General features: G+C 51.2%; 1 protein-coding gene across 5 annotated transcripts in view; it reads right to left on the bottom strand.

Moving 5' to 3' along the window:
• Window positions 1-27,795, bottom strand: part of Kazn (kazrin, periplakin interacting protein) — a 1,033,047-nt gene that overhangs the window by 104,157 nt on the left and 901,095 nt on the right. For 4 of the 5 annotated variants that reach the window (XM_052715217.1, XM_052715220.1, XM_052715219.1 and 1 more), the window contains one exon: window positions 738-929. The exons of the other annotated variant lie outside the window; for it this stretch is intronic. In XM_052715217.1, coding sequence (XP_052571177.1) covers window positions 738-929 — 192 coding nt within the window. The remainder of the gene's footprint in view (window positions 1-737; window positions 930-27,795) is intronic. 5 annotated transcript variants of the gene reach the window in all.

Genomic DNA, 27,795 nt, shown 5'->3' with positions numbered 1-27,795 from the left:
ATTTCTCCGGCAGAGCCCAGGACATGCTCAGGGAGGCCCCACAGGACCCCGAGAATGTAGGATAGACTCAGCAGTACGCCAGTGTCCTGGTCTGTCAAAGATGGCTTCTGAGGCCCCACCCCTCCCTGAGAATCTGTGGGCAGTTAAGAGTTGCTGAAGGCACAGGAGATATTTGCTTTAGTGGTGAAACCATTGGCAAGGTGCCCGAGTTCCTGGAAATAGCCCTTCACCCACCCTCCTGTAAGCAGCCCTAATGAGACTCTGGTTGGGAAGAGGAAGGGAACAGAGGGTGTGGGAGGGACAGGAGAGGGGGATGGGGATGTGACTAAAATACACTATACACGTGTATGAAAATATCATAGCAAACCCATTATTATGTAAAACATATGCCAATGAAAAACTTCAAATACATTCGTGGTTGTTGCTGTTGTTTTTTTGAGACAGGGTTTCTCTGTGTAACAGCCCTGCCATCCCGGAACTCACTCTGTAGAGCAGGCTGGCCTCGAACTCACAGAGACCTGCCTACCTCTGTCTCCTGAGTGCTGGGGATTAAAGGTGTGCGCAGCCACCACCTGGCTTCAAATAAGATTTTTCTTAAAGCTCATTCGCTACTCATTCCTCAGAGCAACCGTCACCCTGAGACAGGAAGTGACAGGGACCCACTCCAGGAGGCTCAGATGGCTGGGAGGACCCAGGCAGTCGCTACCCAAGTCTGTCCCCTGTTGCCGGTCACTCACCTTGCAAGGCTTCTTTGGCTCTGGCCAGTTCCTGCTCCTTCTGCACCAACTGCACCCGAAGCTCTGTGGCTGAGAGAACCTCAGAGCACTTGCCGCCCTGTGACTCCTCCAGGTCCTTGGCCAGCATCTCCTTCATCTGCCGGAGAAGGTGCACTTCCTCCTGAAGCTGGACCACTTCCTCCCGCAGGAGCACTAGGGGACAAGAGCAGCTGGTCAGAGGCAGGGGACCTGGAAGGGCTCAGGTGACTCCTGTGAGCTGTGCACAAAGGACTTTTTCCCAAATGGGCCCTGGACCCACTCAGTCCACACACATCAAACCTGCCACACTCCTGAGCTGCCGATACTTCTGTGGCCATTCAGTGTCCCCTTGATGGCTACAGACTTAGGAGTTAACATTCTGACCATGAATTACTCCCCATGCCCAGGGAAGCTCTGTGTGTGATTTCTCACAGACTCCCCCAAACCTGAGCCTGGTACCAACAGGATCCCCATTTCACACATCAGGCCACTGAGGCTCGGAGAGGTTAAGGAACTCTGAAAGGCCAGGCTATGGTATGTCACAGGTGTGACTCTGGTGGTGAGTCAGAATTTGAACAGTGTCACACTGGAGAATTGGTGATGAAGGGCACAGTCACATCCTGCAGAGCACATGCTCCCTGGGGGTTCTGCTCCCCACAGAGAGCCCAGCATTGACAGGCATAGCCCCAAGAATGGGGACACTATAGGTGTAGGACATAACAGCACCTATATTCAGCCCTGTGTGTGCATCCTGAGAGATGCTTGTGTCTTGAGAAGGTACCCAGGCAACAGATGAGCCTTTCAAGATGAGAGCTCATGGAACATCATTTGCCATGGTGGTCCCGTGGGCCCTGGTGTGTTCCTTTAAGACCAATAAACCTCAAACTGCCAGGAGTGCTGGGGGCAGCACTGTGCCCTCCTGGGAGCAGGTGACACAGGTAGCAGGCTGTGTGGGCCTTTGTGATGGCCACTCTTAGGAAGTCACATCAGGAATGAGGTTACTGGGTATGGTAACACACTTGCTGAACACCAGTGTACGAGGCTAGGTCAGGCGGACCACTGTAGATTCAAGGCCAGCCTGGGCTAATAACGAGTTCCAAGCCAGCCTAAATAAGAGTGAGTCCTCATCTTGGTGGCAGGAAAAGAACCAAGTTGGAGGGCACAGTGACAGCTCAGGAAGCAGCCCCAGGGTTTCTGATGAACGCAGCTTCTGCACTGTCCATCTCCCAGACCCGGCTACACCCCCCACTGCAACTACCAGGCTCTTTCCTACTTCCCACCAGCCTTCTCCGGTTTTCCCTGTGCCCACCTCGCCTCCTCAGACAGGTTCTTCCCCCAAAGACCCCAGTGGAGCCGGGGGGCACCTGCCTGCTCTGTCTCACACTGGGACTCCAGTGCAGGCTGCTGACTCCCTCCAAAAACCTGCACAGTAAGTTTGCTTGGTCCCGGCCCTGCCCTCACTCCAGGCACACTTCTCCAGACGGGAGGTCAGATCATAAAAGGCCTGAACCCCGGCCACCTGCCCCTCGCCCTGGCTTGCCATCTTTAGTGGTACCCAAGACTCTGGGATTCTCAGCTCCTTTATCAGTGGTCTTCATTTGCCCATCCTGACATGGTCCCTTTGCATACTCAACTGTAACCAGGGGTTTATTTCAGAATCAAGTGTGAGTGACTGCTAGTACAAGTCCATTGATACTACACTATGCAGTTGGTTTTTGTTTGCTTGACATATATGTAATTTACATATTATATATATTATATATATTATATATATTATATATATTATATATATTATATATATTATATATATTATATATATTATATATATTATATTATATTATATTATATTATATTATATTATATTATATTATATTATATTATATTATATATTATATTATATTAAATGAATGGTTTCTACGTGTCTTCAAGGCACTTCAAGGAAGCCACTAAGGTCTTATTGTCCAGGCAGCAGTGGGTCCCAAGAGGCCCTGTCAGTCCCTTGCCAATTCTTCCACCAACTTTATGTCCTTTCTTGGGGTCTTGTTTTTTACTCAGCACAGGGATCCAGTCAGGGTCGCCACATGAAGATTAAGTAAGCCAGGTGGTGGTGGCACACGCCTTTAATCCCAGCACTCGGGAGGCAGAGCCAGGCGGATCTCTGTGAGTTCGAGGCTAGCCTGGGCTACAGAGTGAGTTCCAGGAAAGGCTTCAAAGCTACACAGAGAAACCCTGTCTCGAAAAACAAAACACAAAACAAACAAACAAAAAACCAAAAAGATTAAAACAAGATCTAAAACCCAAGACACACAGGGCGCCTGCCCTCAGGGAAGCGATGGGTAATCCTCAGGGTAAGGGTACCCCCAGTAGCGTGTGGAACACACTTAGGCTTGGCATGCATTTGTGTTGTCCTGCATTCTAATTTGACCAGGCATGCGGTTTCTTCCCGGTGCGGTTCTCCCCGCCCACGGTCACAGGCGCAGGAAGCAGAGCGACCCGGGGGCTGGCATTGCTGGAACACCCGAGGCGTTGGGTGAAGGTGGAACACACACAGCAGTTGCTGCACCTGAGCTTGGCCAAGAGCAGACATGGGGGTGGCCCTGGCACCACACGCACCACCACCCTAACAGGCGCACCGAGCACCGAGGCCCCGCCCTCCAGCCCAGCCCAGCTCTGAAGTAGCCAATGGGAACCAGGCACACCTAACAAGGGTCCATTCTCAGGAAGCCAGGCTGGAAAAACAACTAAGGGAAGGCGAGAGGCTCCTGCGAGCTCACTAAGCACCCACACTGGCTGGTCAGGCGGTACAGCTTGCAGACTGCCCTGCACCCTCCCGGGGAAGAGCCAACCTACCCAAGGCCTTGAAAGACTGGCCCCTAGACTGCAGTCCTGGGATCAGTGGACAGGGAGGGGCTATGTCCATAGGCCTCAGTTATCTTACCTGTGAAATGGGGCGGGGGGGGGGGGGGCAAATGAAACTTAAATGGAGGCTGAAAGTGTGGCTCAGGGGCAGAGAGGGTGCCTAGCATGCCCAAGGCCTTCAGTTCCAGCCCCAGCCCTACTCCAAAACAAACCACTTAAATGTGCCCGGGCACCCTGCCCACAGTACATGAGCACCACTAATATGCACAGCTCACTTTGCCTTCTGCATAGAGGGGACCAAAACACACACATCAGAAACAATGGACAATGAAAATGGAGTTACCTTTGGTTTTGTGCCTCAGAAGGTGTGGTACCTTGCAGTATGTCCTTGGACAAGACGCTATCTGTTTCTGGGCCTTCATAGAGGTACTTAGAGGGGAGTAGTCTTTGTAAATCTAGATGAATGTTACTCCTAGTGTGTGGGAACAGAGACCCTGGACTCTGGTGTGTGGCTGTACAAATCACAGGTGCCAGCAAGAACATGGTGGCTCGTTGGGTTCAAATTAATAAAGAAAAAGTGAGCCAATTTCTCAGCCACACAGGCCACACTTGCTTCTTAGGTTCAGGAGGCTAAGGGGCTGGAGAGTGAGCGGTACAGACTATCGACTCTCCATTCCAGCCAGTGTAGACAGCCATTGAGGGAGATGGGAGGAAGGCCACACTGCCAAGCCAAGCTGCCGCAAAGGCTCGTGCCCTGCTCACAGGAAGCTTCCGGGACTGTTCTGGCTTTCTCCAAGCACAGAAAAGCAAACAGCACCATGAATGGTAGTCCCCTGCACCGGGCAAACCACAATCCTCTGACCTCCGGGCAGGGAGCAGGCAGGGATGCAGAGGTACCAACAAAAGCTGTATTTAGGTGACTGTTGCTGGGAGATCCTCCTGCTCCAGGGAGCTGCTCGCTACCCATGGAGCTCACTTACCAACACAAGTGCCCCAGGGGCCTCTTCCCTAAGGAAGAAGGGCTGCCGTGCAGTCTCCCCGGAGGACACATCCACAATCGGTGACCATGGGGACAGAGATGGAACCTCCTGCTCCACTGCCCATCTCCTTCAGTCTGTAAGAGTTCTGCTTTTAAAGAGTTACCTCCCAGCCTCCAATGCAACTAAGGTTGCCCATGTGACCCAGTTCTGGTCAACGGAGTATAGAAAAACAAATGCTTTTGAGAAGGACTGCCATTTAAAGACAAAAAGATCAAAAAAAAAAAAAAAAGCTGAGTCTTTTCCCCACATTTTATCTTCGGAGAGTGGATTTGATGGCGGGAGTTGCAACAGCCACCTAGTAATAGAGAGGCAATCAATGTCTTAAGTAGGTCAATCCTCACAATAACCCATGAAAGAGGTATTATTATTATCACGCCAACTTTATAGATTGGGGGTTGAGGTACATGGGAAGTTAAATGATAGAGCCAAGCTCACAGGCAAAGAGCAGAGCCAGGCTTCAGGCCTGGGTGGTTTGGCGTCAGCACCCTGTTTTGGCTTCGAGAATATGGTCCTGTTCTGAGTTCTGAGACATATTCTGGGATCAGTGATGTTTGCTGATTTCCTCAAGCAAACATCCCAGCGTGTGTCTACATGAAGCATGCTAAGAGAGCTACAGAGTCCTGGGCAGTGCAACCGCCTGGACCTCCATAGTGGCCAGACCACTTACTGTACATTGTTATCCAAAATATGATTGTAAGGCTCAGGAGAGGAACACAGACTGAGTGACTTCAGCAGTAGAGCCCAGGTCTTTATCAGTCTTGGCATGGAGTAATAGCAGTCTTTTGTCCTCCTCACCCTCATCACTGCCCCCAGCCCCACTTCCTTAGGGGTGAGCTTGCTCTTGCTCTCCACGGTGGAGTGGATCTGGGCAATTGTGTGTGTGGGGGGGTCCCCCAGCCCTTGCACCAAGTTCATGGTCCCTGCAGCTCCTGAGAAGAATGTGGGGTTCCTCAGAGACAAAGATAGCATCTCCTCACATGCACCCCAGTGCCAGCTTTGGGCAGGGCTCTGGTGGGCATGTGTCCACAGTGTCGGGTGCTTCAGATAGAGGCGGGCCAGGCAGGTCAAGGCAATGAGTGAGGCTCAGTCTTGGCTCCTCCACTTCCTGATGTTAACCCCTGGCATCTGACCTGAATGTAAAAATGGAGCCAAGACTGGTTTCCCAGGCTTCAGTAAACATTAAACAGGGCAACTGTCTCTCAGGCTCTCCCCAACCTTTTAACACTGTGACACAATGCTGTTACCTACAAAGTTCAGGCCCTGGGAGCTGCAATGGAGATGATACTACTGCTAATAATAACAGTAATATTTTAAAATCCCTCCAAATCACATAATTTTAAGTAAGTTCATCATATCATGTAGGGTTGCATTCACAGTTATCCTGGGGCACATGCTGCCTACCAGCTACAGATAGAGTAGAAACATTCTGTAAAGTTCTAAGTGGAGGTCAAGTGTAGTTTATCACCACCAGTTTGTTTTGTTTTTATTTTTTGTTTGTTTGTTTGCTTTCCGAGACAGAGTTTTTCTGTGTAGTTTTGGTGCCTGTCCTGGATATCGCCCTGTAGACCAGGCTGGTCTTGAACTCACAGAGATCCGCCTGGCTCTGCCTCCCAAGTGCTGGGATTAAAGTTGTGTGCCACCACCGCTCAGCCTGTTTTGTTTTGTTTTGAGACAGAGTTTGTTTGGGTCTTGTTTGGTTGTCCTGGAACTAGACTGGCCTCGAACTCACAGAGATCCACCGGCCTCTGTCTCTCCGGTGCTGGGATTAAAAGTGTGTGCCACCACACCCGGCTCAATTTCATGACAGAGATGATGTCCTCTGTCTTTTCCGAGAAGCCTATGGTCTCAGCACCCAAAGAACCCTGAGCCACAGCCTCCCTGACCTATGGGGTGACCTATGGGGCAGTCAAGGCCTTTATGAAGGGCAGGGCAGGCAGGCCCTGTCACTAGCCCCGGGAAGACAGAACAGAGCGGAGGGAGCCTGTGTGAGGAAGCTGAACTGAGGGACTGCTGCTAGCCGCCCACCATGGATGGGCACCTGGGTCACCAGCCTGGCATATACCTGCTCCTGAGCTCAGATTCTGGCCCCTGCAAAGTAAATTTAGGGAGGGAGCCATCCAGCCCTTGAGCTAACCTATGCTCTCTAGGTGGCCTCTTCACAAGGCATCTTGGCAGCTCTGTGGACTGACTTCTGCTTTTGGACTATGGGGGTGGGGGGACACGACACACCAACACCACCTCCCAATGCTCTTCACCTCCATGTGACATTAGTGCTCCATCCTCACATGAACCCCGGGGGACAAGGCATCTTACGGGATATGGAAGCCCAGAGGGACATGATGGGGGGTAAACGGGGGCTGCTCTCTCCCGAGGGTGTCTCCCGAGGGTGTCTCCCGAGGGTGTCAGACTAGAAGGTGCACTCCAGGTGACAGGCACAGCCTCTTAATCTCAATCTCCCCACAACCCCCTCCCTTCCCACAGTTGGGTAGAGGATCCCAAAGCCTCCCTAAACAGTCACTACCACTTCCAACTATTCCTGACATCTGAGGGGGACAAAGGTCTACTAGAAAGCCAGCTCTGAAGGCGCTCAGGATTCTGTGATGGCCAGAAGTGTCGCAGGAAAGCACAGGAAGGGCCAGGATGCAATTGGCTCCCCTTTGTGTAGAGCCAGAGGTAGGAATGCAGGAAGGGCAAGCCACTCAGGGCTACACTAATGCAGACACCCTGGGCCTGGGTCTCCCTCCTTCCTCAGGCTAGGCTTGCCCTGCTCCTGCCTTGGTCCCTGCCTGGGGACCACCACTGTTCCCACTAGCCAGGTTTCTCTGCCTGTCTCAACAGTCACCCCACCATGATCCCTAGCGGCTGGCAGAGAAGGGGCTGGACCTTGCCATGACTCTATGTTCTCTAGGCCTCTGTCATGTGATCTTGCCACTCTGGTGCGCCATTCCCAAACAGGAAGGACTGCCACAGAATCCCACCCTTCATTAATGTTGTCAACTCATGCCTCCGCCAGGCCTGCAGAGCCACTGGGCAAGGTGATTCTTATCCCAGTGTGGGTGTGGCTGGGCATAGGAGGGACCAGGTGAAGCCGCCTCTTTTTCTCGGAATCTCACATCATTGTTTTTTTCTTTGGGGCATGTTTAATCTGCTTGCCCTGCAGAGGCTGCTCCTGTGAGGACACTAGGCTAATTGCCCACCATCTGCCTCAGAAGCCATGGCTTTCCTCCAAGGAGCTGTACACATCCATTCAGTACCCCAGAGCTCTGATTTTCTCCTGGGACAGGGCTGTGCAGTGACCATGGTCCATGCCCTGGAGATGGAGACTGTAGGAAGCCTAAGTGTAGACTCAAATTTAATCTGACGATCATCACCTGGGAACATGGGCCTCTCTGGCCAGTTGGAGACCTGGACATCATGAAGCCTCACACATCCCTTACTGAGTGATTCCAGCACCAAATATACAGTCTGGCTGAGAAGGGGAGCAGGTGACCGAGTCATGGACAGGTGGCCTGGACTGCACAGCTTCCAAGCCTGGGCTCCGGCTTTTGGTGGCTCTGAGGAGCCATTTGCTATCATGAACTTGCTTGGGAAGGATGGGGGAGGGCCAGATGGCCATCTCCTTTAGTCCTTAGTGGACACAGTTTTTGGGAGGCTGGGATTAGAAGCATCGGTCTGACTGTAGCTCACCCAAATCTAGCGAGCTGACAGGGCTGTCCCAGGCTCTGATACAAGGAGTCCCACAGAACTTATGACCTGAGTTACAATGTTTCTTGAGGCTGGCTCGCCCACCTTCCCTTCCCAGTTTCTACACACCCCTGGATAAGGCTCTGCTGATGGCTAACCCTGGGCGTCTCTAGATAGGGATTCCCCTTCATGTTTTAAATTTTATTATTTTGTGTATGTTCACGAGTGGGTGTGGACTTACATGGGCTACTTATTTACAGAATATGTATACACTTATACAAGCAGAGGTCAGAGGACGACCCTAGGTGCCAGTCCTTGCTTTTCACCTTATTTCAGACGGGGTGGGGGGTGTCTCTTTGTGTTTACCATTGTATATGCTGGACTAGCTGGCCTGTGAGCTTCTGGGATTCTCCTGTTTCTGCCTCCATTTCTCTTAGGAGAGCTGGGATTAAAGATACATGTCTTTACTCGGGTTTTGGGGATCTGAACTCAAGTCCTCACGCCCATGTGGCAAACATTTATCCTCCTAGCCATGTCTCCAGATTCCCCCTTTCGTTTTTGACAGAGCACCACCCCCCCATTTGACTTTGGGAACCTGCTACCTCATCAACACCTGGCCTTCAGAAACAGAAATGGGTTCTTGTCTGACCACTGTGATTGGTTCAGGGGAAGGCACGTGACCCAAGCCGGCCCACTGGCTCATGGTCAGACTCCAGGTACGCTGGGGCTGCTAGCAATCCTCCCTACCCCCATGAATGGCAGCCAGCAAGGCAGAGACCAGGTAACTCCCATCACTGAAGACAGATCTACACCTGAATTAATGAGTGAACAGTCACTTTCATGTTCTGGCTAGTGTGAGCCAGGTTTTCTACTGCTTTCAGGAGAAAAGAGAAGCCTGGCAAATCAGTTCTGCCAATTTTGGAGGAGCCCCCCATCCCCTCAAACATGAAGGCTACCTGCTGTGTGCCAAGTCCTCCAAGCTGTGGTCCTCCCTCAGAACCAAGAAGTGACACGGAATTTACTTGCTTAAGAGCGATGAGCCTCCCTCCCCAACTACGTCAGTTCCCACAGCTCTGTAGCCTCGGAGACCAGCCTCCCACTGCCCCCCACTCAGCCCTGCCCCATCTTGAAGCCCTGCCATCCCAAACCTCCTAATTCTGCTTCCAGGCTATTTCCAGGCATGCCCTGTCCGCATGGGCCTTTCTCCTCTTCTGTTACCCGCAGGGATCTTGGAGCACTAAACACACTGCTCTTGAGTTCACACCCTGAGCTGGGTGTTCACCCAATGGCTGACACTGAATCTGAGGCAAGAGTCCCTCACCAAGCATATGCAAAGGACTGGGCAGCATTTGTTCCAATCCTCAGATGCAAAGGCTGAGAGAGCGACTCAGTGGCAGAGCCTGGACCAATCAGCGCAAGCCAAGGCCGAGGGCGGGCGTGGCAGCATGGCAAAGCCCTTATCCAGCATGTGTGACACCCTGGGTTCCATCCCCAGTGCTGCAAAAACAAGCCAACCCCAACTGGCAGGTGCAAAGCTGGGAGGGTGGGCTGGCCAGCTCAAGGTCAGAGAGCTGGTTCTGACAGCTCGGATGCGTCCCAGTCCAGAAGCCCATCAGATTCCAAAGCTCAAAACCAGGCCCCTGTCCTAAATGCCACCCTGTGAAATACCAGGAAAAGAGGCTGACCAAAAGGGATAGACATGAAAGAGGACTTATCTGAGTGACCTTCTTCCCTCCCAAGGTCAGCCTCCAGAAAGGAGGTATCCATGGGGTTGGGGTAGAGACACAGCAGTCACCAGATGGTCCCGCCTGCTCCCCTCCTTTCTTACCTCGAATAGCCCTCCCGGTCACTTCTTTCCTCTTGTCTACCTCCCACCAAAGAAAACACGATGGAGACACGGGAAAGAAAAAGAGACGAGCAGACATTGATCACCCTACCATGCAGTGGCCCAGGCCTTCAACACAGGGAGCGAGCGCACAGCTCACGGCAAGTGGGATCCATCACCTAAACTCGGTCAGCCCACGCTGGCTTGCTGTTCCAGAGACTGAGCTAGCACCCCAAGCCTCAGTTTCCTCTCCAGCTGCCTCCAGCATTCATGGAGCAGATGTAAACCCCTGCCACTCACTGTCAGAGTGGGTTTACTCTGACCAGCTTTGAGGAACTCTGGGTAGAAATGAGCTAGGGGAAGAGCCAGGCTTTTGTTCCCATTGCATGGACAGATAAACTGAGACCCAGAGGGAGGGTTTAGATAGATCCATTCCCTTGATCGCTAAGCTACCTGTTATCACAAACTGGAAGCCAAACTAGAAAATGTGCTTGGGCTTGAAGAGTCTAAGCAAGTCTCAATGTCAACTCAAGGTCAAATGCACCAGTGCATGTCAAACCTGCTGAGGCACTACAGATGTGAATGGTCACACAGAGGGAAACAGGCACCACACACAGGGAAGTGGGCATCAGGCTGGGTGCGGGCTCCCCTGGGGCTGCCATCACACAGGGGTGGCAGAGCTGAGATGCCTGTTTCGGTACACTCCCCTAAGGTAAGCATTAAAACCAAGTCCAGACTGGTCTGAACAAGTCACAGAGCTGGAGGGGCCATACAGACAAGAACTGGGTGATGCCTGCTGTCCTGTGACCTGTGACTCCTGATGTCCTGTGACCTGTGACTCCTTTCCTTCAGCTCCCTGTGAAAATGAGCACAGTGACCAGGATAAGACCTGATTCTGAAGTCAACTCCCTGGTTCAAATTTTGACTCTTGCTGGAGAGATGGCTCAGGGGTTAAGAGTATGTGCTGCTCATCTGGAGGACCCGAGTTCAGTTCTCAGCATCTACACCAGGCAACTCAAAGCCACCTACAACCCCAGCTCCAGGGATCTGATGCCCTGTTCGGGCCTTTGTGGGCACTGCACATGAACACGAGTGCGCGCGCGCGCGCGCACACACACACACACACACACACACACACACACACACACACACACATCTTAGTCCTTTGACCCTGTAAGTCACCTTTCTTTCCCTGCACGGGGGAATAGGTGTCATAGTAGGTCCTGGCTCCCAGGGCTGTTGTGACAATGCTCTCTCCAAAAAGCATAGCACAGCATCAGCCCTCAGTCAGCACAGGTGGCCTGCCAGCTGTCTAGACCAGCTAGGGGTCAGCAGGACCTGCAGATACAGATGGAAAGACAAGAAGGATGCCTTGGGCTGTGGGACCACAGCAGACACTCATCCCCAAGCCCAAGCAAGACTATCAGGGACGCAGACCTCATGGACACCGCCAGGCACCCTCAAACCATGTAACTCTCCCCTCGTTATTCTCCAGCCTGACTGAACAGCTGCTTCAGGAGGGAATAAAATACGCTCCGCATATTTTAAATGTTTCACTTATGAAAATGTCAGGGCCAACTTTATAAACGGTGGAACAGTAAAGTCACTTCTGAGAGACTGGTCCGGACTCACTGAGGGCTGGGGTGGAGAAGGAGCAGCCTCCGCCACAGCCAAGTGGCTGGGATTCCCAGAAGGCGCCATCTGGGATGTCTCAGAGGGGGCACCAGATCACATCCTGGTGTCCCCACATGAAATAGGATCCTCCCTCTGGAAGCCCAGTCCAGCCAGAGGAGAGGGGGGGCACTTCCGGTCTGGGTCTGTTTCCCACACTCCAGGGTGCCTGGGTCTCTAGCCAATCAAGTCAATTGAAAAATTACCTCAGGCTGAGAAAAAGCAGGCCTGGCTGGGGGAGGGGGGGGCGTGTTGGGGGGAAACAGGCTCTCAGGAACCCTGCTGGTCCCCAGCAAGCCCGGGACTTTAAAGGTCTACAGCAGAGCGAGGGTACAGGACCTGGGCAGTGCTGCTGGGCCTTCTAGGAATTTTGCAGCCCTGGGGTTCTCTCTGCTATGCAGAAGGCCATGAACACTTCCAGCCTCAGACTGGAGATGTAACTGAACTGAGCAGAGAACCTGCTGAGTATGCACAAGGCTTTGGGTTCAGTTTCCTGCACCGCATAAACTGGGTATGGCAGGGTGTAACTGTAAGTCCAGCGGGAAGAGGCGGAAGCTGGAGAATCAGAGGTTCAAGGCTCCTTCAGGGAGGAAATTTGGGTACAAAGGGAAAAAACAAAAATTAAAAAAAAAAAACCAAAACAAGAAAGAATGCAGGCCAGTGAGTGTGGGTCTTGCTCACCTGGCTGGCAGGTATCCCCCATGGCTACACCACATCCCAAGGTGCTATTCTGGGATGAGCCACAGTGCCGCTCCAACACCCAGTCCTGGTAAACCTAACTGCAAGAGATGCCTGAGATGAACACCAGCCACAGGATGCATGAGGAGCTGCCTGTACGCCACAGGACAAGAGACGGTGTCCTTATGCCCAGGAGGCTCTGCAATGGGCCCAGACTGCTAAGTCCCAATGTGTGGCTTTTAACTCTGTCTTCAAAGCGCCCTCACATCTATTAGGTTTATTATTTCGACCCAGTGGTGTGTTTTATTGTCCTCATTAGGAGGATAAATGGTGATTCAGCCTAGTCATACAGGGTGGGTGGTGCGCCTGGCCTGAGCCTGGCCCTCCACCCCTTCCTGCCCAATCTGTCCTATTCCAGCATGCAGCCTCCTGGGCACACGTAAGCCTCTCCAGGCTGCTCTGTCCACTCCTCTCCTCCTAGGACCCTTGTCTGTCAGGAGCATGAGCCATTAATTCCAAAGTGGTCCGACAGATCTCTAGAGACCTCTGCCATCAACTTCTGAGAACCACAAAATGAGAGACCAATGGGGGCCCCATCACTGCACCCCTCCTTCCAGGAAGTCACATCCTTCAGGACTAGCCAAGAACAAAGCTATTTTTTAAAACGCTTCATTGGGCCGGGCTGGAGAGGGAGCTCTCTTAGTGGAGTGCTTGTCTAGCACGCACAAGGTCCTGGTTTCCACCCCCAGCATGGTGAAATAAGCCTTTCATCCTAGCACTGAGGAGGTTGAGGCAAGAGAATCAGAAGTTCAGGGTCATCCTGGGCTACATAGAGAATTCAAGGCTAGCCTGGGCTAAATGAGTCCCTAACTAATAACAAAAAGAGGAAAAAGAAAAACAAGAAAAGGACAAGAAAAACCATTTTTGTTTTTGCTTTGAGTTTGGGCAATGTGGCCTATGAATCAACTGTATAATCAAGACCCAGAAAATGTGGGTTTTGGGAAGAGGAACAATGGGGTGAGGGGAAGTCCCAGGGAAACCTGATCCCACCACAGAGCTTTTTTGTGTGACTTTTGGCTTTGGGCACCTCCCCACAGGCAGTGTGGCTCAGTGGTGAGGAGGTTCCAGCCCCAGGTGTCTGGGTTGAGTGTCTGCAAGTCACTGCCTCGGCCTTGGTGACCTCATCCACCTTACAAGGTTGATGAGACAGTGAATGAGTTTCTACATAATAGAACATTCCGGCACGTGAGAAGTACTACACACACACACACACACACACACACACACACACACACACACACACACACACACAGTTGGGGTATTCTTCCTCTTGCTCCTTCCTTGAGAGCCACATCATCTTCTGGCTCTCCTCCTGCCTGGCAGCAATGTCCCTGAGGACTTCTGGAACCTTCTGTCCCAAGCCTTCAGGTAGAATATTCTTTGCTGACAGGCCTTTCAGAGTAGGGTTTCCAGCAGTTAGGGGCTAGCTGCTCCACGCAGTACTCATAGAGGGGGTTCAACACAGGAATCCTCTCCTGGCATTCTCCAGTTTATGGTCAGGGATGTGTCTTGTTCCTGCCTGGAGTGGTTGCTGACATCCCAATAGCATCTTCCATGCTCCCTGCCTCAGACCTTGGCTGCCTGGCTCCCCCAACAGTTCAAAGGTCAGGCTGCCTCCAAGCCGCAAGCTGCCTCTTGGGAGAGCAGAGGGGGAAAAGTATTTGAAAAATGTAAATGAAAGCAGCCGGTGGCTTTCTACCCCCACTCCCACCCAGCTCCCAGCCAGCTTGAAAGAATACAGAACACAAGGCCTGGTACTGTGGGCCCAAGAGCAGTGAGCAAGGCAGGGGGGTTGCACAGGATTTACCCCATGGCGACTCTGCTGCCTATCCCAGACCAGGCACTCTGAACACTGAACACCTTTATGCCAGGGCCTTTTGGAAGGCTGCTGGTGAGAGCCAGAGACTGCAGGCCCCCGCAGTTAGGGTGGCTCCAACCCACTCCAGAAGCCCAAGAAATGCACCTCCAGTGACAGTCACCCAGGCACAAGCCACAGGCAGAGAAGGATCGGGATCGGACTGCCCTGGGTTTTTTCTTTTTCTTTTATTGTTTTGCAAGCCTGCTGTATACCTCCCACGGGAAAACGAAGCTGCCAGAGCACGGCTCCAGTTTGACCACTGCAAGATCACGGAGAAGTGTCTAACTTCAATAAAGGGAAGCTTGAAGTGACAGGGGACAAACACTGGATGTGGTGGCGGGGGTGAGGGTGGGGGTAGAGGGGGGGGAGCTAGAGCTGGGGCTCAGTGCCAGAGAGCTTGTGGGTTCTATGTCCAGCACTGAAAACTCAAAACCAGAAAACAGAGGCCTGGAGGCAAAAAGTCTCTAGCAGGCCCTACACGCTATAGTTAGTCCTGTGCATCAGCCTCCCTGTCCTTCTCTCTCAGCTAACTGGAGTTCCTGACTTTCCTATATTGCCAGCTTCAAACCATATACACCATGGACTGTGTGGGCCTTGGGCTGGGGACCTCTCTCCTGACACCTGCAAAATATTCCAGATCCCTGGTGGCAGCCTGAGTGGAAGACAGATGCATGTTCCCTGGGCTCACAGGACAGGCAGGGGTGGAGGTCATAAAACAAAACAATGGAACACACACACACACACACACACACACACACACACCCCGCAGCTGGCTGGTGTTTTCAAGTGGCCCAGATAAGAGGAATGTTTGCACTGTCACTAACTTAGGATGTAAAAAAAGAAAGTAGCCCCAGTCACTGCCCTGTCCCTCCTGCATTGCAAGCCGAGGGCCGACCTGGCTGGTGAGAACTGCCACCTACCAAATCAGTTGTGACAAAGAAATGCAATGTCAGCTTTGGTCCTTCTCTGTCCCTGACCTGGAGCAAGCCTCAACCCACCTCCAGGAAGCCAAGTGACTCTTGGGACAAGTAGATAACTCAATTGCAGCAGAGACCAGATAGCTTTCAGGAAAAGATGGGTTCAGTTATGTGACACCCCAGAGCCTGGGCAGCCCTTGGACTCTAAAGAGAGCTGAGTTTTCTAATCTAGCATTTCCCCTGCACACATGCCTGTGGAGGGCCAATGCTTTGGAAACAGAGAGGAAGCTACCATACCCCTTGCCCACAGCAGCGATCAGTGTGTAGAGCTCTCCCAGGAAGTACCAGGAGGGTGGTGATGGGGACATCACAGTAATGACTCACCCAGGACCCCATGGGAGCAGGCGGCACTCTGGAGTGGGTGGCATTCAAGTCAACTTGCAAAGAGCCAACGGGTCCAGGGGTTCTGTGTAAGTCCACCCACGACAGCAATGACCAAAGACGGGAGGGAGAGACCCTGAGAGGTGAAGAATGAGTGATTGACAGAGGGCAAAGGGACCAAACTGCCTTATCAAGTACTCAAAACAAACAACAAACAAACCTGCAGGCTGGGTGCGGTAGTACTGCCAGCACTCAGGAGGAAGGAAGAGTCAGGGAGACTGTGAGTTCAAGGTCAGCCTAGTCTCCTGAAGCACCAGGCCGGGAAGAGCTACATGATGAGACACACACAGTCTCAGCAAAACGAAACAAAATCTGCAAAATAAAGACCAATAAGGTCCACACTACCACAGCAAAGGGCACAGAGACACACTCCACTCCTCACCCCACAGGCTGGCTCTCCTCAACACCATGGCTTCGGATCCTGAATGTGAGTGTCATAGAAAAACCAAACCAATCCAAACCAAAAACTGTCAACAGAAAAAGGTTTCTGAACACATAGAAATTATCCCAAGATCAAGGGTGTAATGAACCTGAGGTGCTTCTGGAAGCATTCACCTGTGCTGCATCCTGCAACTTCACTGCGGCCTCAGTTCTGACCATACAACACGCACACTGCTCTGTTCTGCCCTCACCCCATGCAATGCCAACCGAGGCTTTGTGAAACTCCTCGGGCTCAGATCCAAGACTTCTGTGTTTTCCTTGGACATACAGGACTTTCTGCTCTTATAGAAACATTAACAGTTTAATTATGGAAAACAAAGACTTTGATATTTTCCTCCCAACGTGCCTTAGTACACACCAAATCAGCATATCTTTGGATTGTGTTGCTAGGATGCTTGCTTTTAAAAACTGCTATTCGAGTTGCTGACTTCAGCTCTACAACACTCGTTCAATAAATCTTGGCTTGCGATTGGGACAGAAATCACAACAATCACTGAGATGGCCCTAAACACACTTCTGCCAATTCATACCATGTGGTTATGTGAAGTAACATTCCCAGTATAATTGTTAAATTATGAAATAAAAATATCGATCAACTCTGAAAAACATGGAGGACACTGTTTCCCGGAGAGTCAGATAGTATCACATTCAAGATTTAACTGCCTATAACCTTAGGGGACGAGACACCCTTTACTATAGGTACCCACACGCACGCGCGCGCGCGCGCGCGCACACACACACACACACACACACACACACACACACACACACACACTATAAAAAATGATAAAATGGATCTTTAAGATGCCCTATTCAAAGATCCATTCTCAGATTTTTTTTTTTTTTTTTTGCCTGTCTGGGTCAGGCATGGGGTCTAGGAAATGACATTTAAAGGTAACATGTTCCCAGGTGAGTCAGAGACAGACAGTCCAGGAGTCATACATCCTCAAGAGATCACTACTGCAAAACAAACATCTTATGATTCTATGAACAATTTGGAACAGACCACAGAAACATTCGGGAGTCCTGACTGCATCTGAAATGGTGAGCCCCAGACACAAGTGGCTGCTTATGAATGTACAAATTAGCGAATGTACAACTCCGTTCTCCAGTCCAGGCTTCAGAAAGTCCTGTGAGACACCTGTCCCGTGGCATCTGCCTCCATTTCCCCTATTGTGAACTGACATTCATTCTCGGAAGGGCTGGATAAAACTGACTGAAACCTGTGCCTGGAGAGAGAAGGAATGCTGCAGGTCCAGAGCTAGGATCATCTCAGATGTCACCGGTATCTTCAGGAGCCATTAGGTTGCGTCTGACCTCACAGGCTTGTGACTGTGAAGTAGGATGTATGGAATGTAATGACTTAGCAGACCCCAGTTTCCACCAACCTCAAAGCTCAGTATGCCAGCAGATAGCCTCTCTGAACCCCCAACCCCCACCTCCCCCACCCCACCCCCACCCCACCCCCGCTCTGCTCTCACTAACCTACTCGATGTCCCCATGGATGGATTTGGTACTTGCTTTGATTCACGACTTCCTTGTGTTCTGTGGCTATAAGAGTTCATGTAAGGTCTTTGGAAATGGAATGTCACTGAGGGCCACCTGGGCCTTGGTCACTCACATCTGGCTCAGAATAAACTCTCCCATTCTCTTGGGAGCAAAAGCAGGGTTTTGTTATCAACATAATAAAAAGAGGGTCCCTTCCAGATCATTCCTACAGGGCAGACACTTGTACCCACACCTGAAGACCACAGGAAAAGCACACTGTGGGGACAGCCCTATGGGTGCTCCAGTAGCCAGAGTGAGCCTGTCTTCCACGGGGAGTAGCCAGGATGCAAGCTTGCCTCTTGGTCAGCTGCTGGAGTAGCTGAAGGGCCTCAGAGGAGCCCTGGAAAGATATGGATGGAGATGCCACCCTACCTGATGACAGGAGGTTTGAAAAAATGCTGCAGGGATCTGCCCAACAAAAGGCTGCCCTGGTCCAGTGATGACTCCCAAGCCAGGCCAGATACTAGAAGCCCACGGGCAGCAAGGAGTACTCACGGTGTGTGGACGTTTATATAGCCACAAACCCCAGTAATCCAATCCCTTACGCCTTACCTGAAAGGAGACATAGAGGTCACACCTGGCAGCCAGGGTGAGGAAGCCCAGCACATAGACCAGAAGCAAACGTACACCAAATCATGGACCCAGGTTGATGCCCTGAGAAGGCACAATAGGGCCCTGCCTGGTGCCCCGGGGCACCGGTGAACTCCCCGTCTCCTGGTGAAACCCAGGCCCTTTGTCGAGCATCAGTCACCTTTCTGCTCTAGGCAGATCCCCAGGACAAGGAGAAGACCCAAAACTGGAGTCACAAATAACACACCATGGCTAAGGGATGGTAGGGCCCAAGTCACTCCCTCTTTAAAGAGGCAACAACTGCAAACAGCCAAACAGGTGGCGCACAACCTGCGACTAGCAGTTGGGAGGTGGCAGCGGAAAGATCAGGAGTTCAAGGCCAGCCTAGGCTACAAGGCAAGCCCTTGTTTCAATGAACGGTTTTTGAGGTTTGGCTCAGTGGCTATGGGCAATTCTCTCCAAGCCTGACAAACTGGGTTTAATCCCATGGACCCACATGGTTAAAGGAGAAAGTCGAGTTCCAGAAGGTATCCTCTGGCCTTCACACTTGTAAACAAATAAATTAACAAATACAATTTTAAAAACCTTCAGAAGGGCCAGGTGGTGGTGGTGGTGGTGGTGGTGCATGCCTTCAATCCCAGCACTCGGGAGGCAGAGGCAGGCTACAGAGTGAGTTCCAGGAAAGGTGGAAAGCTACACAGAGAAACCCTGTCTGGAAAAACCAAAACCAAAACCAAAACCTTCAGAAGGAAAGAGTGTAGGATGCCCAACGCCAGCCTGGATCTATGGAATCCACCTCACCCTAGAATTTACTGAAGTCCACTTATCTTGGGGCTCAGCATGCAAAGGGTCACAGACATGGGCTGTCCACCTATCACCACCCAAGTCTCTGACCCCAAAGGAACTGAGCAAGTCCCCAGGACATGAAGGAAACAGCCCTCCTGGTGGTTCTCCTCCCCAGGGCAGAGAGAAATGAGAGAGGACTGAGGAAATGCAGACAGGCACACAGCTAAACAAGCCCACTTCCACACAGCCTCAGCGCCAACAACAAAGGTGTCCAGAGAGATGTGGGGCAGGGCGGGCGGAGGCTGGGCTCGGAGAGGCTGGAAAAACAGGCTCCACCGGTGGCTTTGGGGACCAGAACGTAAGGATGGATGAATCACAGACAAGAGCTGGCTTCCTCCGTCTCCTTAGCACCCAGCTCCTGAGAGCCAGGGATAGCAAATTGAACAAAAGGCACAAAAATGCTGGGGGCTGCCTGGGGCCCCAAGTAGGGCATCTGAGCGCCCTGCCCTCTGCTTTACCACAGCAGGGGCTCGTGAGCTCACAAGACCAAGAACTGATACATGCTTCCTTGTACTAGAATCTAAGAACACAAGCCAGGGCGTGGATGAAAAGAGGGGGGAAGGGATTAAACAAGTCACGAGTTTAGCTAGGCTGTGTGTCCACTGCTGTTCACTACTGACACCCGTGGGAGAGAAAAGGACGCTGCTGAAAATGATATCAGGACCCAGGGAAGCTAGAATGAATAGCATGGCCTCCAAAACCAACCTGACCCCAAAAAGGCAAAGGTTTTCAAAGTCTGGTCTATGGAATCCTGTGTCAAAATGCAGGGCTGGGGATGTAGCTCATCTTGCCTAACATGCACAAGGCCATGGGTTTGATCCCCAGCACTGCATTAACAAACAAACAAACAACAACAACAAAAATAGTATTGTCATGTGCCTGTAATCCCAGGAACTGGGAAGTGAAAAGAGGAGGGTCAGAAGCTCAAGGCCAGCCTGAAATAAGAGCCCCTGTTTCAAAAGGGATATATCATAACAACAAAAATACCCAGGGCTCTTAAACACATAGATCCCTAGCTCAGTGGTGTGGTAGTGCATACCAGTGTAACTTGAGCACTCTTCAATCTCTGTGAGTTCGAGGCCAGCCTGGTGTACATAGAAAGTTTCAGGTCAGCCAGGGCTGCATAGTGAGACCTTGAGAAGGAAAAGGAGAAGAACTACTCAAGGTCATCTTCAGCTAAAAGGTGAGTTCTAGGCCAGCCTGGAAGAGCCATAGCTAAAAAACAAACACAGCAAACCTTCATAGTAGCCAGCACCCCAGGCCACTGGGATATATGAGCAGCTTCAGGCTCCTGGGAGGAGGTCAATAAAGAGAGAAGAGGGATATCTCCCAAGAGCCTCCCTCACATGCCTTTTATTAGGACCCATCTGACCCTGAAAACCACCACTCATGGCTTCCTGGAGTATGTTCCCTTGCCAGGTTTCAGTTCCCACACCATATGGACAGAATAGATTAACTCAGTCCTGCTTAGGTTCTCCACTCAGGCAAGGTCTGTATGCTGGCTTCCCAAACAGCAAGGGTGAGTGGGGACAGGACACTCTTGTCACATGGATCAGCTACCTGGTGGGATTCTGCAGGGAGAGGGTTAAGGGTGGATTCTCTAAAGGACAGAGAGGTAGGATCAGCTCTGGGTGCCAGATGCCCGTAGGCTGGGCTCAACAGCTCACAACTGTAATCTCAGCACTTGGGAGACTGATGCAGGAGAGCTGTGTGTGCAGGCTTGCCTGTTCTAGAGAGACGTCTCTCTCTCTCTCTCTCTCTCTCTCTCTCTCTCTCTCTCTCTCTCTCTCTCTCTCACACACACACACACACACACACACACACACACACACACACACACTGTAGGTATATGTCTACAGTTCCATCACTTGAGATCAAAGTAGGAGGTCTAACAACTCAAGGTCATCCTCAGCTATATGCCAAGTTCAAGGCCAGCCTGGGCTACATGAAAGACCCTGTCTCAAAAAGAAGCAAACACAAAATTAAAAACAAAGATAGAAAAAAAGCCCATGGTTTCCAGCACCTCAGCCTCTTCTGTGGGTCAAACTATAGGGAAGAGCAGCCCTGCTGAAGGCAATCTGGAACAGACATTGAGTGCCCAGTAACTTCTTTAGGACTCAATGGTTTCATCTGTAAGATGGGGAGAATGTCAGCTGTCTCTTGGCCATGGGAATCAACAGACCGCAGCACCTGCATCAGAGCACCCCTCAGCAAGGGAGTTTGACATTAACCGGCCCTGCCCTAAGGCCAGGACACATTCTCCCCTGCCCTAAGGAAAGGGCACATTATTCCCTGCCTGGGCGCACAAGACTTTACAGTTAGGAGCCTGGTGTGGAGGCTGAGCAGGTAAGTGTGGGAATAAAGCTCCCAGGGGACTGGCTGTTGTTCTCACTTCTTTGTCCTCCAGGGAGAGTCCTTCTGAAGCTTTCACACAATGAAAAGGCAGGAACCACACTCAATGCCTGCGATAAAGTTACAGCCTCAACTAGCCTGTGCCACCCAACCTTCCTAATCTAGGCACCTGCAGATCAGCCACCAGGTGCCAGGTGGCGGGGGGTTCCCTGGTATAGTGCCCCCCACTCCTCCAGAGCCAGGGTTCAGGGTCTCCAGGCCAGGGCTGAGCCACCGGGCGGGTCTCACCTACCTGCAGCTCCCACCTGGCTGGGAATTTCTTCCAGGTCAGGGGGTTCTACAGCATCTGCAGGGCTGTGGATATTGGGCAAGAGCTGAGAGCAATCACCATGGGCAGAGTCCTCCATCTGGCCTCTTTTGAAAGCATCCAAGCAGCAGACGAGAGAAAGCCTGAAGTCGCCACCATCACGCAGGCTTGCACAGGGGCTGCAGAGAAGGTGGTCCCTGGGAACTGGTGCCGATCCCGACGATCCCCCTCCCTGGAAGGCACTCATTGGATGCACACAACATCCAATGCCTTTACCGAGAGTAAATCCATTAAAATAACTACACACACGCACACTTGCACGCACTAGTGCACACCTCCTCGCCCTGGCTTGCCTCTCTGGGGTGTTCAAGCCCTTAGTGACTCACAGCCAACACAGGGCTCCTGGGTGATTGCTTTGGCCAGCTTTAATGATGTGTTTGGCCGGGCTTATCTGCTGGGGCAAAAAAAAAAAAAAAAAAAAAAAAAAAAAAAAAAAAAAAAAAAAAAAAAAACCTGTCTGCTTGAAAATGCACCTGATCTTCCATTTTTGACAACTTGCCCTATTATGATGACAGAGGCAGGCCTCAGGGTAGCGGGTGCTGTTTGCCTTGAAATGATTAAAAGAAGCGTAAACGCTTCTCCCACCAGGGTTGAGTGGCAAGTGGACCAGGTAACTCAAACTGGAATATTACAGAGAACATCAAGGGTGTCCGGCAACCCTGTGGAGAATCCCCAGTGACTCACAAGACGAACACAGCAGCCTTCTTCTGAGCCACCTGCTTGACTGAATCCCAATATACACCGGCCTCGTGATGTACACTGGTGGTCCCAGCAACTGATAAGAAGAGGCAGGGGGCTCAGAGTTCAAAGCCCAGCTTGGCTACATAGTGAGTACAAGGCAAGCCCGGGCTACATGAGACTATCACACACACACACACACACACACACACACACACACACACACACACACACACACCAAAACCTCAAAAGCTTGAAACGATGATATATGTGGCGCATCACACCCAGCTCCATACACTTCAGGTACTTTAGACCTTGGGAATTCCCCCTGTCCCCGAAGGTGGCCGTAGCAACAGGCCCCACAGGGAGTAAGGACACTAATTAAACTCCTGTCCCAGCTCTAACTCTCAACTGGGTAAAAGAACTCTACACTTTATAGAAGGGTAAACGGAGGCTCGGGGTGTTCAGTAACTTATTGGTTGGCACACAACTTGTAAGGAACAGAACCCAGGAATTCTAACTGGTGTGCATTTATTTCTAAAACTGGTATTGTGGTGTAGGGGCCACCAGTACTGGCAGAGGATAAGATTCAGTCCAAAGCACCGAACCACCACAAGGAGACACAGTAGCCACTGGGGGGAAAACAACCTTCAAAATGGTTTACACCCCTGATCACCGGGACAGCCTGGGCCCTGGTAAACCTCCACCCTGCTCTGCCCCATGGGGATGGTAAATGAAGCCAGTTGATCTTAGTGGGCGGCTGCTGGGGGCGTCCCAATGCTCTGTGTGGAGTGGAAACTCTCTCACCCTGTTCCTAGCGGAAGGCCTTTGCAGAGCAGGTAATGGAAAGATCTCTCACTAAAATTGCTAGCGCTCAGAGATAAGTGAATGCTGGCTGGTGCTGCTTAAACCAAGAGTGTGGAGAAGACACACTCTTTGGATCTTGTAAGATACAAAGTTAAAAGAACCGAGCTGCAGTGATGCCTTTAACCACAGCCCTGGGGAGGCAGCGGCAAGCCTGGTCTAGGATTGCCAGGGCTACACAGAAAAACCCTGTTTCGAAAAACATACAAACAAAACCCCAAAACAAAGACAAACAAAAAAAAAAAAAAAGAAAAAATCCCCAAAAAACAAGTTTAATAAAGAGTCTACCTATTTTAAGAACACCACATGGAGCCCAGCCGTGGGGGCGCACGCTTTTAATCTCAGCACTTGGGAAGCTGAGGCAGGCGGATCTCTTTGAGTGTGAGGCTAGCCTGGTCTACAAATCGAGTTCCAGGACAGCCAGAGCTGTTACACAGAGAAACCCTGTCTCAAAAAACCAAAGAACAATACAAGGTCTTTCTGTTCCTCCAAGATGTTGGTCTACAAACTGGGTTATACTCTTAGGCTGTGCTACCCACCGCCTGTGTGACCTTGGGTAAGTCTCTCAACTTTTCCAAGCACTGGTTTCCTTGGTAACCATACCTACTCCTGGCTGTTGCGAGGGCAGATGAAGACAAGCTTTCAGTTTAGTTTATACTGACATGGGCTCATGGGAGCTGGTGCGCCAGGGTAAACTAACTGGTGTGCTAACGCCATGACAGAGCTAGAAGCAACCGGAAAGAAATGGTAACAAGGTCATAAAGACTTCAAAGGGTGGGCTAGGGACACAGGTCACACGGCAGAGACCTTGAGGAACAGCGTAAGGCCTTGGGTTAGATCCCTTGAGGGATTGTTTTCTTCTTTTAAATTTTTATCTTTACATTCCAGGTGGTAGCGATGCACACCTTTAATTCCAGCCCTCGGGAAGCGGAAGCGGGCAGTTCTCTGAGTTTGAGACCAGCCTGGTCTACAAACTATGAACTAGAAACCCTATCTCAAACAAACAAACTTTTCTCTGACCAAGAGGTACAAAAGGTGCAGCATAAACCAGACATAGTGGCCCAGGCTGCAACCCCAGCACTCTGAAAGCAGCTCAGAAATGCAAGGGTGTTGACAGAAAGAGTGGAGTCCAGCCTAGGAAAGAGGTGACCGCGTCTCAAAAACAAAGAAACAAAACACAAACCAAAAACCGTCCGTTCGGATGTAGACAGAATAAGCATCCAGTCCACAGAGACGCGCTCTTTTCCAATCGGACTTGGAATGTCAGCCAATGGCAAAGTCCCCTTGCCTTAGGGACCCAACACCCACAAGCCTCCTTCATACGCTTTTGTCTCTAACCACACTCTCTAAACAAGAGGTCGCCTCGTCCCACCAGCCAGATCCCCTCCCAGCTTCATTTTTCTGCACGGCATCCTCCGTCTCTGGATGTGTCTATCTCAGACACATTTGCCTATGGGAAATCTCCTCCCACGGAGTCTAAGAGTCTTGGAAACAGGCCTACAGTTGTGTTTGTTTGCTACTATATCTCGGACAGCTCCGAAAGCACCTGGCTCTTAGCAGGTGTTCAAAATAAATGACCGAATGAATGGACAATGACCGACAGACCAAACCAAATTCCCAGTTTAAGAACACCTAGTGGGCACCCGGCTCACTCTGAGGGGCTCCGGGATCATGATTTCCCACATGAGAGGCAAACTGGTCTGTCAAGTACCTCAAAGTCAGAGGAAACTGGGGAGTGGTGGAGTTCAGACTATACAAGCAGCCAATGCTTGTATCCTCTCCTCTGGTCGTTGGTCCTTTACCCTAGAGGTCAGAGCTATCACTATTCCAGGGCCACCACCCTGTGGATCTCAGGGCAGGCTTCCTGAGCAATGTCAAGATGTCCAGACCTCCATCCTGAGGCAAAGTGTTCATTCCCAGACTGCCTCTCATCCAGCAAGGCATCTCTTCAGATCCTTAAGCTGAGTGAGCATCATGTCCAGCTTGGGACAAACGACTGAGTCTAAGAAGAGCAGCCACACAGCCTGGCTGGAACGTTTATTTCCCCAACAGCTCCAGCTTGCGGTGCTAAGGCAAAGAGTTCCCATTTCCTTCCTAGAAGAAAACTCCCATAAACAGAAACCATTTCCGTGCTGGCTGCCACCGGCATCCAGCCATCATTGAAACTGTCCTTGACGACACACAAAGGCGGCTCAGCAGTTAAGAGCGCTTGCTGTTCTTGCAGAGGACCACAGTTCGGCTCCCAGCACCCACATCAGGTGGCTCACAGCCACTGGAAACTCTAGTTCCATGTGATCCAATACCCCTCCTCGGGCCCCTGAGCGTACCCACATATATGTGCATATAGACACATATACATACACATAAATAAAAATAAACTCAAGCTTAAATTAAAAAAGGACCAGACACAGGGGCCGGAGATGTAGCTCAAGGTTTGTGTTTGCATAGTGTGCATGAGGTCCTGGGTTCGATTCCCAATACCAGATAAAACTGGGCATGGTGGCACACGCCTATAATCCCAGTGCTCAGTCTGTGAAGTCGGGAGGATCAGAAATTGAAGGACATCCTCGACTACACGTCGAGTCTGACTGGGCTACGGAAGACCCTGTAAAGGAAGGACAGTGGGAGAGGAAAGAAGGGAGGAAGAAAAGAGGTAAGAGGGGAAACAGGTGAAGGTGGTGACTAGCTGGGGAAAGGCAGCATTTTCTTGATGACCTGCAGGCTAACCTTGTCTCCTGTAGGAATGCCGCCTGTGACTTGGGTCATCTCTAATACCCTCTCCCCTCCAGAGACATGAGCACCCTTCCCCCTCTCGGGACACGCAATGAGGGAGGGCTGTGGAAAACAATCGGTCTCAGATGTGAGCGGCAGGCGTTTCCCGGAGCGCAGCATGCCATTAGGATATTGTTATCATGAGCACAGGAATGGAGCCCATCTAGACACAGAGTCAACAGCTGTATCTCCGCCCAGCCATCTTCCACACGTTTACATAATAACAGCGTCCACAGCCACAACACATAGGCCTCAGATTCCTGATGCATTTTTACAGATGGGGCAAAAGTCATCATGACACACACAGTTCAAAAGGGCAGAGACAAGGAAGATAGCATCGCAACCTAATGGGAAACTGAGTCCCTGGGGGAGTGACAGGTGGTTCAGCAAGTATGCCAGGCATGAAAAGGCCAGGCCTAATATTTATCATGCACCTACTGTGACAGGGGCTAGGTGCTCGCTCACTCCTCTCTTCTTTTAAAAACATAATTTGTGTATGGGGGGGGGGGGCTGGCACACGTGCGGGAGCTCACGTGTGGAGGTCAGAGGACAACTCTCTCCTTCCACCAAGTGGATGGGGGAACGGAACTCAAGTTCTTAGGCTTGGCAGCAAGTGCTATTTCCAGAGCCATCTCGCCTGCCCGCTTTCTTGTTTATACTGGAGAGCAAATCAAACACTCTGGGTAAGCACTCTATCATTGAGCTGTAGTTCTTTGTACTTTTTATTTTGAGGCAGGGTCTCTCTGAGCTGCCCAGGGTGGCCTTGACCTTACTGTGTTGCACAGGCAGTCCATGAACTCAACATCCTCCTGTCTCAGTCTACTGAGAACCTGGAATGATAGGTATGAGGCACCCTGCCTAGCTAACACACGGCATCTTTTAAATGATCACATCCCTTAGCGGGTACCGATTTCCACTGTGGGTAAACCGAGTCTCAAAGAGATGACACAACCTGCTTAACCTGTGTGCCGCTGTACATCAGCTGGCTCCTTCTCAAAGGAAAGAGTTACTTGGCAGGTATTCTGTGGGTTCCCCAGCTCAGAGCAACCCGCCTGGGAGCAGGATCAACATGCTAGGCTTTGCCATGCAACCGACAGAATCTGAGATGCCCAAGCCAGGCCAGGTAGCCAGTGCCTGTAATCCTAGCATGGCAGAAGGATCTGGAGTTCAAAATCAGCCTGGTCATAAGACCCTGCCTTAGACAAAATGAAATCTGAAATGCCAGCAAGGTCTAAGACAGTGAGAACTCTTAAGTGGCTCAGCCTCTGAGTTGTTCTGTGCCTATCTGCATGAAGAGAACAGACAGCCTCACTCCCAAGTGGGGTTTCAGGACATTGCACAAAAATTACTACAACACAGTAAGGTGTTCAACAATTAATAAAAAAAAATCCTATGCACTTCCGTTGTTCCTGGAAAAGTGTTCAGAAGTTCAAACTGAAGGATGGCAGGCTCTTCTCGGAAAAGCCGGCAGACTTCCATCTAAATTGTTTCCCCGTTGGAGACAGGCGGATCCAGGGTTCCTGCCCCCACCCCATGACTTAACTTGGGGGCGGGTGGAGGGAGACAGCT

This window comes from Peromyscus californicus, unplaced genomic scaffold, assembly GCF_007827085.1.
Source record: "Peromyscus californicus insignis strain IS unplaced genomic scaffold, ASM782708v3 Scaffold_5__1_contigs__length_169319896, whole genome shotgun sequence".
NCBI classification, from domain to species: Eukaryota; Metazoa; Chordata; class Mammalia; order Rodentia; family Cricetidae; genus Peromyscus; species Peromyscus californicus.
This window is presented reverse-complemented; position numbering and strand designations above follow the sequence as displayed.